The sequence below is a fragment of the Euprymna scolopes genome, chromosome 5 (genome assembly GCF_053919585.1).
Source record: "Euprymna scolopes isolate OS-2025 chromosome 5, ASM5391958v1, whole genome shotgun sequence".
Lineage (NCBI taxonomy): Eukaryota > Metazoa > Mollusca > Cephalopoda > Sepiida > Sepiolidae > Euprymna > Euprymna scolopes.
Window position 1 is genome coordinate 105164451 of NC_136486.1, and position 12740 is coordinate 105177190.

General features: G+C 38.9%; 2 protein-coding genes across 2 annotated transcripts; both read right to left on the bottom strand.

The window, feature by feature from the left end:
• Window positions 1-8819: 8819 nt before the first annotated feature.
• LOC145276619 (uncharacterized) lies at window positions 8820-9209 on the bottom strand. Its single transcript, XM_080127812.1, has one exon. It carries the CDS (start codon window positions 9207-9209, stop codon window positions 8820-8822), a length of 390 nt encoding a protein of 129 aa, XP_079983938.1.
• A 379-nt stretch (window positions 9210-9588) lies between these two features.
• LOC145276620 (uncharacterized) lies at window positions 9589-10128 on the bottom strand. The gene has a single exon (XM_080127813.1). The coding sequence runs from the start codon at window positions 10126-10128 to the stop codon at window positions 9589-9591; it is 540 nt and encodes a 179-aa protein (XP_079983939.1).
• Window positions 10129-12740: the final 2612 nt, after the last annotated feature.

Consider the following 12740-nt stretch of genomic DNA (forward strand, 5'->3'; position numbering starts at 1 on the left):
AAGATAGAAGAGTTAATAAAAGTAGGGAAAAGGTTAGATTTAAAAGTAAAGGGAGCGATGAGAAAAACTACACTAGTTAGAATTATCGCGGAACATATGGTAGATAATGGGGTGTTTGAGCAGGAAACGCTAGAGGAATTGCCAGCAGAAATGACAACTATGACACCAGCCGACGTAGAATTAGAGAAGGCAAAAATATTAGCTAGGATGGAGATAGAGAAAGCCAGGATTGAACAAGAAACGCGGATGAGTGAGCTAACCATAAGGCACCAAACAAACGAGAATAGACTGAATAGCTTCGACGTGACGAAACACTTAAGGCTGATCCCTAAATTCGTTGAAACTGAAGTGGACGAGTACTTCGCCCACTTTGAAAGGACAGCTTTTAATATGGGCTGGCCGAAGGAATGCTGGACCATGCTACTACAAACAACGCTGTATGGGAAAGCACAAAGGTCGTACATGGCGCTCCCATCAGAGGACTGCGCAGATTATGAAACCGTCAAGGCGGCGATTTTAAAGGCGTACGAACTAGTACCAAGAGCATACCAACAAAAATTCAGGGGGTTAAGTGTGAGTGAAGGGCAGGCCTATATAGAGTTTGCAAATCGAAAAGAACCACTCATCAACCGTTGATGTAGCTCTAAAGGTGTGGAGGGAGATTTTGAAAAATTGAAACAGCTCCTATTAATAGAAGAATTTCTAAACTGCGTCCCCGAAGACATGAGGTTACAGCTGGCTGAGAAAGAGGTAGCGACAGTACTCGACATGGCTAAATTAACGGACGAGTATGCCATCATCCACAAGGGTAGACCGGGATCGCATAAGCCTACACATCCACTCCATAGAAAAACGAAGCGGTCCGCAAGCGCTTATGAGGAGTCCGGCATTCTCAGCCAAACAACCGCGATTCAAACAGGAAGCCAGACCTATCACATGCTTCAACTGTAAGAAACTGGGTCACATAGCTGCAAACTGTTGGGCGAAGCGAAGCCCGGAACAAATTCGAAATCCTCCCAGCTAAACCACAGTTGATGGTACACGCAAATGTAGAAGCGGCGTATAAACCCTTCTCATCGAGAGGATACATTTCCCGAAACAAAAAGAGCTAGAGAAGGTCCATCAATATCCTAAGAGACACGGGTGCATCCCAATCCTTAGTGCTAAGGAACCACGTACCGACGGGAATAAAAACAACCTCCAATAGGACAGTCACTCTTAGAGGTATAGAAGAAAATTCCTCTAGATAAAATTTACCTAGAATCCGATTGGATATCAGGCGAGATCATCGTGGGAGTCATTAGTAGCTTACCTATGACCGGCGTGGCGATGATAGTAGGTAACGACATTACCAAAAGTCGAAGCAAACCCTCGAGCCAAATGAAGCCTGAATCCATGGGGGAACTAAAGGCATCAGAAGATAAGGCATCAGCAATTGTAACGACGAGGGAGAAGAAGAAAGAGAGGTAGAAGTCTATTACTAGGTCACCAGAAAGAAAGGGCCAAACAAAAGAAGAGATAGGGCTGCGATCCAATCTATTAATACCGCGACAGGAACTAATTAAGGAACAACGAAACGATGTTGATTTTAAACCCCTGTTTGGGCGGATCGGAAATGAAGAATCCGACGGTAGGGCAGGACAATACTTCCTCAAGATCGGCGTATTAATGAGAAGGTGAAATCCTCCCAGTGTGATGGAGGGGATAGACCGGAGCGTGCGCGAGCAAGTGGTGGTGCCGAAAGCGTACCGGGAGGGAGTGCTAAAAGTTGCACACGAGGTAGCATTGGCTGGTCACATGGGTGTAACTAAGACGCACAAAAAGCTCACGAGACACTTCTATTGGCTAGGAATCATGGGGGACGTGAAAATGTTCTGTCGAACATGCAAGATATGCCAAGTGACAGAAAAAACCCAACCAGAAGATTCCTCTGGCGCCACTACAACCAATACCAGCAGTGGGGCAACCTTTCGGTCGAGTTATTGTCGACTGTGTGGGACCGTTGCCTAAAACTAAAGCCGGCCATAAATATATAATGACTATAATGTGTGCGTCTACCAGATTCCCTGAAGCGATCCATTGCGGAATATATCGGCGAAAAAGATAGTAGACACCCTGATAACTTTCTTTACAAAGGTGGGATTACCAAAAACAATCCAGACCGACCAAGGGTCTAATTTCATGTCAAAGATCTTCAGGCAGACGGCGGCACAATTGGGAGTCACGCACGGAAGCGCTGGAACGCTTTCACGCCACACTAAAAACTATGCTAAAAGCATATTGTGCTTACTGTGGTCGAATCGAGGGAGATTCGGTGGAGTGGGACATCAAGCAAATTTCCACTAATTCCATGAATGGTGATGGATTCACCGGTGGCTGTTTTCGGTCCATCCGGCATATCACCTTTTAAAATTAGAGATTGGGTTGCCCCCATATCTCTCAGGATTTTTACTGGTCGTCGATTCCGGTGATTATCTACCGTATGTACTAGATCCTCTGATATAAATGGTTAGTATCCTTTTCTAATACTGTCCTCATTGTCTCTTGTAGAGATCTTGCACGAGGTAATTAAGCCTTGAGGTTTATAATCTATCCTCTTTTTACGTTCGGTATCTTTCTTTACCGGGCAATCCATCATGATGTTTCCTACATTCTTACAGTAGTGGCACGTCATGGGGTTCCACCTGTTGATCCGTTGATAGGTGGTTGGTTGATTTACTTTTGGAGATCTATTTCTTAGGCTGGCAGGTCGATATACAGTACTTTCTGGACATATATTCCAACTAGAGTCCGTGACAGACATTCTCCGAAGGTTTGTGTGAATTTCACCTTCGAATGGATCAATTCTATTTCTACCCGTCTTGTGTGTAAGAGCATACTCGTCAGCTAGAATCGCCAGTTCATAGGCTGTAGCGATCTGGCGTTCGTTCAAAAACACTTTTAGGTCGTCAGGCACACAACGTTAAAATTCTTCCATCAGGATTATCTGCTGGAGTCTAGTATAATCGGACAGTGCATCTTTAGCAGAAATCCACCTATTAAACTGTGTTTCTTTCTGTCGAAAGAATTCCACGTAGGTTTGTCCGTTCTCTTTTCGGTATGACCTACACTTCTGTCGATATGCCTCGGGTACCAGTTCATACGATTTGAAAATGGCGGATTTTATAACATTATAATTTGAACAATTCTCAATAAAGAGGGAAGCATATACCTCTTGTGCTCTTCCTCTTAATGCGGTTTGTAAGAGCATGGGCCAAACTTCTAGAGGCCATTTTGCACTCAGGGCAATTTTTTTTCAAAATGTTGGAAGTACCCGTCCACATTCGATTCGTGGAACGTCGGTACAAGGCGGACATGTTTGGGGATATCAAACTCCTCCCGTTTTTCTTGGTTGGGTTCGGGCATACCTTCTGACAGAGTTCTTAAAACTGCCTCGTCGACTAAGAAATTGTCGACGAGATGTTCTGTTACTATCCTAACTAACAATGCTCTTCTCATTTATAGCGAGGAGTGAGTATAACTAAAGGAGCAGAAAACTGTACATTACAGTCATTACGAGGTGTCCGAGAAGCATGTTCAAGTGCAGGAGTCAATACAGATTCTGGAGTTCAATAGCAAGTTCTGGATCTGGCGCGATGACAGATTTTGGATCAGACGCGATTGTAGGCTCTGATTAAGAAAAAACTGGTTTCAGTAGGTGCTGAATCTTATGAGCTCTCACTGAAAGCTGGTTTAATACGATCTATTGCCACCGAGTCACGTTTGCCGTTTCGGTCAATAACGAAATATTTACCAGAGCGATTTAACATTAGGTATGGTCCGTAATAAAGTGATGAATCTGAAAACAATTCGCATAAAATGAAGGAAAAAAATAAACAAAAAATATAGTGTACTAAAATAAACTATTATAAATGTTTTTGCCTCTTTTCCCTCACGTCACTATTCTAAAAATCGACCGCAAACAGCTAATACAGCAGTAAATATATATTTTTAACGAAAAAAGGGAGGAATTTCATCTCTATAGTATCTTATTTATTTTCGTTTTGGGTGACTTTCTGTTTCTTGTCAGTGACTCTGTTGTCAGAATTGCAAATCTGGGCTATCGCTTTAGTTCTTTGATAGGGCGATACATATGATCGGCCTCCTGCTTGCTCGTACTCTTCTCAACTCATTTCAAAAACTTTGCCAGACTCGTAAAATCATATCAAATACTGAAGCGATCCTCTTTTCAGCCATTTTCCAGAGCTTTTCTTTATCTACGTAGTCTTTAGGTAGTTAATTCAGGAAATACTAGGCAAGCTGTTGGTTGGCCTATTCTTCTAATTTTCTGCAATCAAAAGTTCTCCGTGTATTTTTACTAACTTTTCTAAGCTATTTCCGTTACACGTTTATTTTCTATTCATTTGTGAGAGAATCTTGTCCAAAGAAATTGACAATCTTTGTGATGAGGTAGTTCTACTGGGTCTTGTTCCTTGCTGTTCATATACCATCTAAGGTTTGGATTCTTGGGGCTCATAAGATTTTGTCTAGTGCTCACATTAGTGGCTCGGTGTTGGTGATCAATTTCAGCGAGACCCACACCACGTGCTCCTATGGGCAGATACAGCCTTGGTAAACAGTGGTTTTGTACAGTGTTAGCATTTTTCTTGTTATAGTGTTTGCGATATGAAAAGGTCGAGTATGTAGCTAGTAACTAATGCATTTTGCATAATTTGGTTGGATACAAAGGGAATCTTGCAAAAATAACATAATGTAATTAATAGAAAAGAAAAAAAAAACAAATATATATAAGCCACAGCTGTTCCTTCCAAAAGGTCGAGCTCTTCAACGTCAAAAAAAAAAAAAAATTCACCGTCACTTCTTCCAACCATCGTTTCACTCTCTGCGCTCTTCTCCCTGCTTAAAAAAAAAAAAAAAAGAAGTACCGTTTATATGCTGCCAATTTCTCCACTTATGCAAATTGACTATCAACCAGAGCGATCTAGTTTTCCATTTCTCCAAACAGCCAATTTGCAAAGAGGGACAACTCAAATCACACAGAGCCATCTAGTTTTCCATTCCTCCAAACAGCCAATTTGCAAAGGGGGACAACTCAAACCACACATAATGATAAGCATAAACATTGTGATAAGCAAAAATATATTGGAAAAAATTGTAAATGAAACATCAAATGGTTTAAAAGCCAGTGGATGATATTTACAATGACAAAAATAAAATAATTGCAAATATTTACAAGAAAAAGGACCTTTTTGTCGGGTATATGGTACAAAAAGAAGAACAAAAAAAAAAAAAAAGAAACGTACCGGGCGTATCTGCATCGCTCTTTTGGAAAGAAGAAGGAAAGGATGGCCAGCGTATTTGTATACGCGAAGGGCATCTTGGGAAGGCAGAGCATGATGGGAGAAGCTATTTTGTTCCTGTCTCTTCCTTTTTTTTTCTAGATAGGAGGATATAAATGCTGGGAAAAATTCCCTGGAGGGTGGCGAGACAGGAAAGAGTCGTGAACATCTTCTCTTGAAAAGAATTTCGTATTGCTGACATTCAGATTTTGCGGTTTGACATTGGTGGCGAGAGGCCAGGTGTGGTCGATTGGAAAAGAAGAGGAAAGAAACGTGTTCTTTTCGAGAGAGTGACTCACTCCTTCCCGAATCCCAGAACCGAATCCTGATTATAACGCTGGACTGTTGATACGAATGGGTCCGCGCTATTATACAAAGGAATTATGATTATATATATTAACAATAATCGCATGAGGAGGGATTTTCACATCCGGAAATGTAGTATCAGTAATAGCAGCCCCATCCCGTCTTTCTCCTCTCCCATATACTCTCTTCCGGTTTCAGGATCATTATGAAAAAGTTCCGGTTTGTAGACTGAGATAATAAAAGCTATTTCATTCCAGATTCATCGCTTTCTCGTCTACTCCCTATTTGCACTTGTCAATATTAAAGCATAGTATCTTCCTTCTTTTTGTTTTGGTTGACGTTGGTACGAAGTGTGAGTTTTGAGCCATTGTCTTGATCTTTTTATAAGGATTAATTATCTGGTCAACCTATCGCCTCCGTAATTTTCTTCGGCTATTTCTCTGTTACTCCGATCTTTGTTCATTGTCAGGAACTCTGTTGTTAGAATTGCAAATTTTGGCTATCGCTTTAGTTCTTTGATAGGGCGATATATATGATCGGCCTCCTGCTTGCTCGTACTCTTCTCAACTCATTTCAAAAACTTTGCCAGACTCGTAAAATCATGTCAAATAGTGAAGCGATCCTCTTTTCAGCCATTTTCCAGAGCTTTTCTTTATCTACGTAGTCTTTAGGTAGTTAATTCAGGAAATACTTGGCAAGCTGTTGGTTGGCCTATTCTTCTAATGTTCTGCAATCAAATGTTTTCCGTGTATTTTTACTAACTTTTCTGAGCTATTTACGTTACACGTTTGTTTTCTATTCATTTGTGAGAGAGTCTTGTCCCAAAAATTTGACAATTTTTGTGATGAGGTAGTTCTACTGGGTCTTGTTCCTTGCTGTTCATATACCATCTAAGGTTTGGATTCTTGGAGCTCATAAGATTTTGTCTAGTGCTCACATTAGTGGCTCGGTGTTGGTGATCAATTTCAGCGAGACCCACACCACGTGCTCCTATGGGCAGATACAGCCTTGGTAAACAGTGGTTTTTTACAGTGTTAGCATTCTTCTTGTCATAGTGTTTGCGATATAAAAAGGTCGAGTATGTAGCTAGTAACTCATGCATTTTGCATAATTTGGTTAGTTAGATACAATGATAAGCATAAACATTGTGATAAGCAAAAATATATCGAAATAAATTGTAAATGAAACATCAAATGGTTTAAAAGCCAGTGAATGATATTTACAATAACAAAAATAAAATAATTGCAAATATTTACAAGAAAAAGGACCTGTTTGTAGGGTATATGGTTAAAAGAGAAGAAAAAAAAAGAAAAAAAAAGAAACGTACCGGGCGTATCTGCATCGCTCTTTTGGAAAGAAAAAGGAAAGGATGGCCAGCGTATTTGTATACGCCAAGGGCATCTTGGGAAGGCAGATCATGATGGGAGAAGCTATTTTTTTCCTGTCTCTTTCTTTTTTTCTAGATAGATTATAACGCTAGACTGTTGGTCGGAAGGGGTCCGCGCTATTATACAAAGGAATTATGATTTATATATATTAACAATAATCGCATGAGGAGGGATTTTTCCATTCCGGAAATGTAGTATCAGTAATAACAGCATCATCCCGTCTTTCTCCTCTCCCATATACTCTCTTCCGGTTTCAGGATCATTATGACACAGTTCCGGTTTTTAGACTGAGATAATAAAAGCTATTTCATTCCAGATTCATCGCTTTCTCGTCTACTCCCTATTTGCACTTGTCAATATTAAAGCATAGTATCAAGAGGTCGTTGCGAAATAATTTGCAGACAACTGCGGTTATAGTAAAAATTCAAAACAAACTGATAAAAATCGAGATGTCAGACGGTCTACATACGTGGTGGTGCTACCAAGGAACTCTAACTAAGTCGTATTAATCACAGTGACAACTGAACGTACGAAATATAAACGTCCAATATAGTAACTCCAATAGTAAATAAATCTACGAAGTCACCGACAGACAGACATATTAAGAAAGAGGGAAATACTATCAAATTAATAGGCATAAAAAAGTACAAGACACTATGAAAAGTACGTTATTGGTAACTATATTATTATTATTAATTATTATTATTATTATTATTATTATTATTATTATTATTATTATTATTATTATTATTATTATTATTATTATTAATAATAATAATAATAATAATAATAAATAATAATAATAATAATATAATAATAATAATAATAATAATAATAATAATAATAAAAAAAAGCAAATACCACAAACAAACTATTGTACTGACACTCATGGTAAACAAATACCATACCCCGTTTAGTTCATTTTGTGAATCAATAATAATCAACGACCCCCTTGTTCAAAAAAAATGCAGAAGTTCAAGTATAGCATGAACCGAAATCTTGCTTCCCAACTCCCTACATAATACCTCAGTAGATTATGTCCCTGATAGTAACCCCCCTTACACCAAAGTGGCAATATGTCGGGATTATTTCACCAGCAAGAAGAGGGGGGTGTAAGAAAACGCAGTAAGGGCTTGCAACGGAATGGTGACGTTGCTTACAAGCAGTCTTTTCTTTCCCTGTAAAGGTAACAATTAACAGGTAACGTTTGCCGAACAACAGTAACGAGGTAATCAGTCTAAGAGACGCCAACCGACTAGCAAGCTAGGTAACTAGGTTCTTAACTAATCACTAACCCGTAGTGAGACAACTCCTTTTATACATACTAACTCTCAGTGGCGAGAATTCCAACGTGATTTCCAACGAGATTAGAATGTTTATTTAACTTAGTAGGAAATAGACACCCAGTTTCTCAGTAACGGCAAAACAGAAGTTCAGCGTCTTTTCTTCCCTCCGATCCACTCCCGGTAAGTTAAATCAATTTCAATTCCTACACACATTACCCACAAACAAACAAACAAACAAAAAAGAATTCCTAATTAAATGGAATAAAACAGTCAGTTTAGACCTTTGATAGGCTGGGTCTGCCCCTTGTTAAATCTCGAGGATTGCAATTATTACAGCACCACTGTTCATCTCCTGGTGGTGCTTCTATTAGGCCCACACAGTCAAAATGAAACAAATCATCGCATGTATCACATGCTATCATTGGTCTAGTATCTCTCTGGTCTGTTGTAGGCTGGACAGATCCAAATTATTGTGCTCTCTCCCCTTTGTGGCTCTAGGCTCACATCTTGAAGCTTGATGGTTCCATGTCCGTTGAGTCGGGTTCTTCTGGCTGTTGAGAGAATTCTAGATGAAAGAGATGTTTGATGGAGTGTATGTCTATAGCTCTATTCCCTTTCTTCACCTTCACCATGCGTACCAAATTATCACTTCCTCGGATTAGTTCAAGGACTTTACCTAGGGACCAAAAAGGCCTAGTCTTCAGAGGACTTTTAATGAGTACTATATCTCCTGGTTTTATCTTATCTTCAAAAGAAGAGTCGGCAAAGTTCAAGGTTCTTTCTCTGAGACTCAATAAGTAGTCTTCATTCCAAACTTTCCTAAATATTTTCAAACTGTCTTCCCGAGAACGCAGGCTTTGAATCAAGTCCCTTCGTGCAAGCGGGTCCATGGTTTCTAGGTCCTGGTCTTCAACCCTCATTAATATTCCACGACCAACATTGGCGTTCATGAGAGAGTTTGGAGTTAAAATGTCCAGCTCAGAGTCATCAGAGTTTATATATGTCAAGGGGCGGCTGTTTACTGCCCTTTGAACGTACGACAAAATGGTTAGTAGACCAAAATAGTCTACTTTTCCTCTTCCTATAGCTTTATATAGGCAAGATTTTATTTTCTTGATAGACCTTTCCCAGCTGCAACCGTACCAAGGTGAAAACAGTGGAATAGTACAATGTTTAAGGTCATATGGGCATTATCCGAGTAAAGGTGAGTGGGGATTCCATCTGTAATCACATAAATATTTTTTTACAGTAATGTCCTTTAGGGACTGCTTAATAAAAAGGGAAACCTTTCACAGCCAAAAATACAGATAAAAGTTCCAACGTTGGGAGGGATCTTCCTTGTAGAGGAGCCATTTTTGCTTTTGCAAATACAAAGGATGATTTTCCATCCTGTACTGCATACACTGTAAACCCATATGCGGTTTTAGCCGCATCACAAAAGAGAAATATTTTTGTGTCCTTTCCTTCATCTAAAACTCTCCTCGGAAAGGATACAGAGTCAATTGCTGACATGTCACTTGCCAGTGTTTTCCAAACAGAACACATGATTTGAGGAACAGGATCATCCCAATTCAGCTTTACTTTCCAAAGTTCTCTCATTAATAAACGACCTCGCACTGTTACAGGTAAATAAAAGGGCAAAAGATCAAATACCTTTGAGGTCTCGGACAATATTTTTCTCTTGGTTGATGCTTCCACGTCGCATGATGGTGGTGGGACCCTTATGGAATCTTGCACAGGGTCGTATAGATAACCCAAGACTTTTTCACAACCAGAATCGAATGCTGATAAGGTTCCATCAGCCTCCATTTTCTCCTTGAGCGCTACACAGTTAGAATTACACGATTGCAAATTAAAATTTCGTTCGTGTAGACGCTCTCTCACAGAGGTATACAAGGCAGATAGGGTTCCAGGGTTATTCCCAGTTTTAACTAGGTTATCAATATAAAAATTAGACGTCAATGCTTGTGAACACTCATCCAAAGGAAATTTGTCAGCATGGAACTTTAACACATAATTCAAAATAAAAGGGTTTGCATTGAAACCAAATATGGTTTGGTAACGGTAGCAAAGCAAGTTTTCACCTTTCTTTTAAAAGAAACAAAATCGATTCCGATCTTTTTCGGATTCCAATCGAATCATCAGAAATGCTTTTCTGATGTCGGCCAACAAGACATATTTGTTCGTTTTGAAACGGATTATCAGTTCTAGCATATCAGTCATCAAATTTACGCCTGGATATGCTGCTTCGTTTAATGACACAGAACCCTTTTGCTTATAAGAACAATTAAAAACTGGTCTTATCTTTGTAGTTGTCTGGTCAGTTAATTTTAACACAGGTCTACGGGGAATTCATGTATAGTCTTTAAAATTTTTAGGGGGTACAATTATTTCTTCAATAATACCTTCATCTTCTTGCTGTTGAAAAACTTTAAAGTATTGGTCATACAATTTTTTCTTCTCAAGATCCTTTGTTACTTTATCCAGAATCCGTAGAGATGCACTATAATTAGAAGACACAGATTTCAATTTGTCCTCATACCACTGAAGACGCACATGATATAAACCATCTTTAAATGTGATGAAATCTTTAAACTGTTTCACCTTCTCTTCATCCAAGTTGGAGAACTTTTTATCGGTTGGTAATCCAATTGATTCGATATTAAACATGTTCTCCAACCCTCGCTCAAAGTTACTGTCTTTAAACCAATTATTTAGAGGGTCTGGGTAACACTCCTCTGGGTGAATTACATAATTGATTCTGGAAGTCTTAAGTTGTGGCGTCCTAGCCAAAACTTCTGCATAATTTACTTTTGTTTCTTTTCGTTTCTTGACCTGGCATTCAAAGAGAAAAGAGTTAACATTTCCGAAGGGGATCAATCCTTTTTGTGCTTCAAAAGCAGCTCCATACATACAAGAAATCACCTTTAGGGGTTCTAGATACTGGATTGCGTCAATCCCTAGCAACCCATCTATAGTCAATAAAGTTTTTTTGTCATAAAAATGAGTGGCCAGTCTACTATTCTTCAGATTCCTAAGCATCTGTGGGATGCTTTCCAGATTATAAGACACATTTAATTTTGTCGCAAGAATTGGAAGGGTATGGGTTTTGCCAGTGAACAAATTTAAATCCAAAAAGATTTCTTTAAACATTTAAGGACTTGTGCCTAAAAAGATTTCACATCAATAGTTCTATCCTTTGCTAAGGAGAAGCAATTCAGTTTTTTTTAAATTGAATAGTTCAGGTAAGTTCTCTGACTGCCGGTGTCTAACAAGCAGTTAACTTTTACTTCCTTATCCCCTTTTTTCACAATAATTCCAATTATAGGAGACAGGAAAGTCTTTAGTGCGTAGGCTGAGACCTAGGTTTCACCGTCATCTTAGCAAGTGTTCTTGCAACAAGCACTTGTTTGACTATTCTCGGGGTCTCCTTCAACAGCACAGACAATGAAGGGTAATAACTGCCAGAAATTTACAGAAGTTCCAATTATAGGAGACAGGAAAGTCTTTAGTGCGTAGGCATGTATCAATATGCATATTATAGTAACAGAAGAACACATGGCAGTCACGTGTCCCTTAGACAATCTTTTCTAGATGTCTTCAATGCACACATATTTCCTAAGTGGGATTTTTTAATACAACGAAAGCAGAGGCGTAGCTCTCGACACCTGCTTATTCTGGCCTCATGGGTTGTATAATTATTACAGTTGTCAGACAAATGTTCACTCGATTTACAAAAAATCACATTTGGTCTTTGTTATCAGTTTTGTGTTGAAGGTCTCGAGAGATGAGGATTAAGTTAGTGATTTTAAACTTAGGTTGAGACCTAGGTTTCACCGTCATCGTAGCAAGTGTTCTTGCAACAAGCACTTGTTTGACTATTCTCGGAGTCTCCTTCAACAACACAGACAATGAGGGGTAATAACTGCCAGAAATTTGCAGAAGTTCTACTTTTATTGCTGGTGGGATCTTCGCAAACAACACTTGCGATATTATAATTGCTCCGGCCGACCTATCATCATACAAATCGCAATTGTATGGAACCCTTAATTTTCTTTAAAAAAAAAAGTACTTGATTGATAAAATATTCGATGGTCTGCATGTACTGCCCTTGTTGACCCACATTTCCGCCAGGGGTCGTTAGTGGCGTTATCTCTCAAACAAGATTTCGTCTGGTTAAATCTTCGATAAAACGTCCGATAATATTTGATTTTCTTTAATAAAAAAAAATACTTGATCGATTTACGTGATTTTTAGAATATGACATCTTCATGCAGTGACAAGTACGTACATTATAAAGATTTTTTTCCAGATTTTTATTTAAAAAAAAGATTACTTGTGGTCTATTTATAGACTTGCACCAAATAAAAATAATGGGCTCATTATATTCCGTGATCATTAATTGATAAATACCGAAAAGT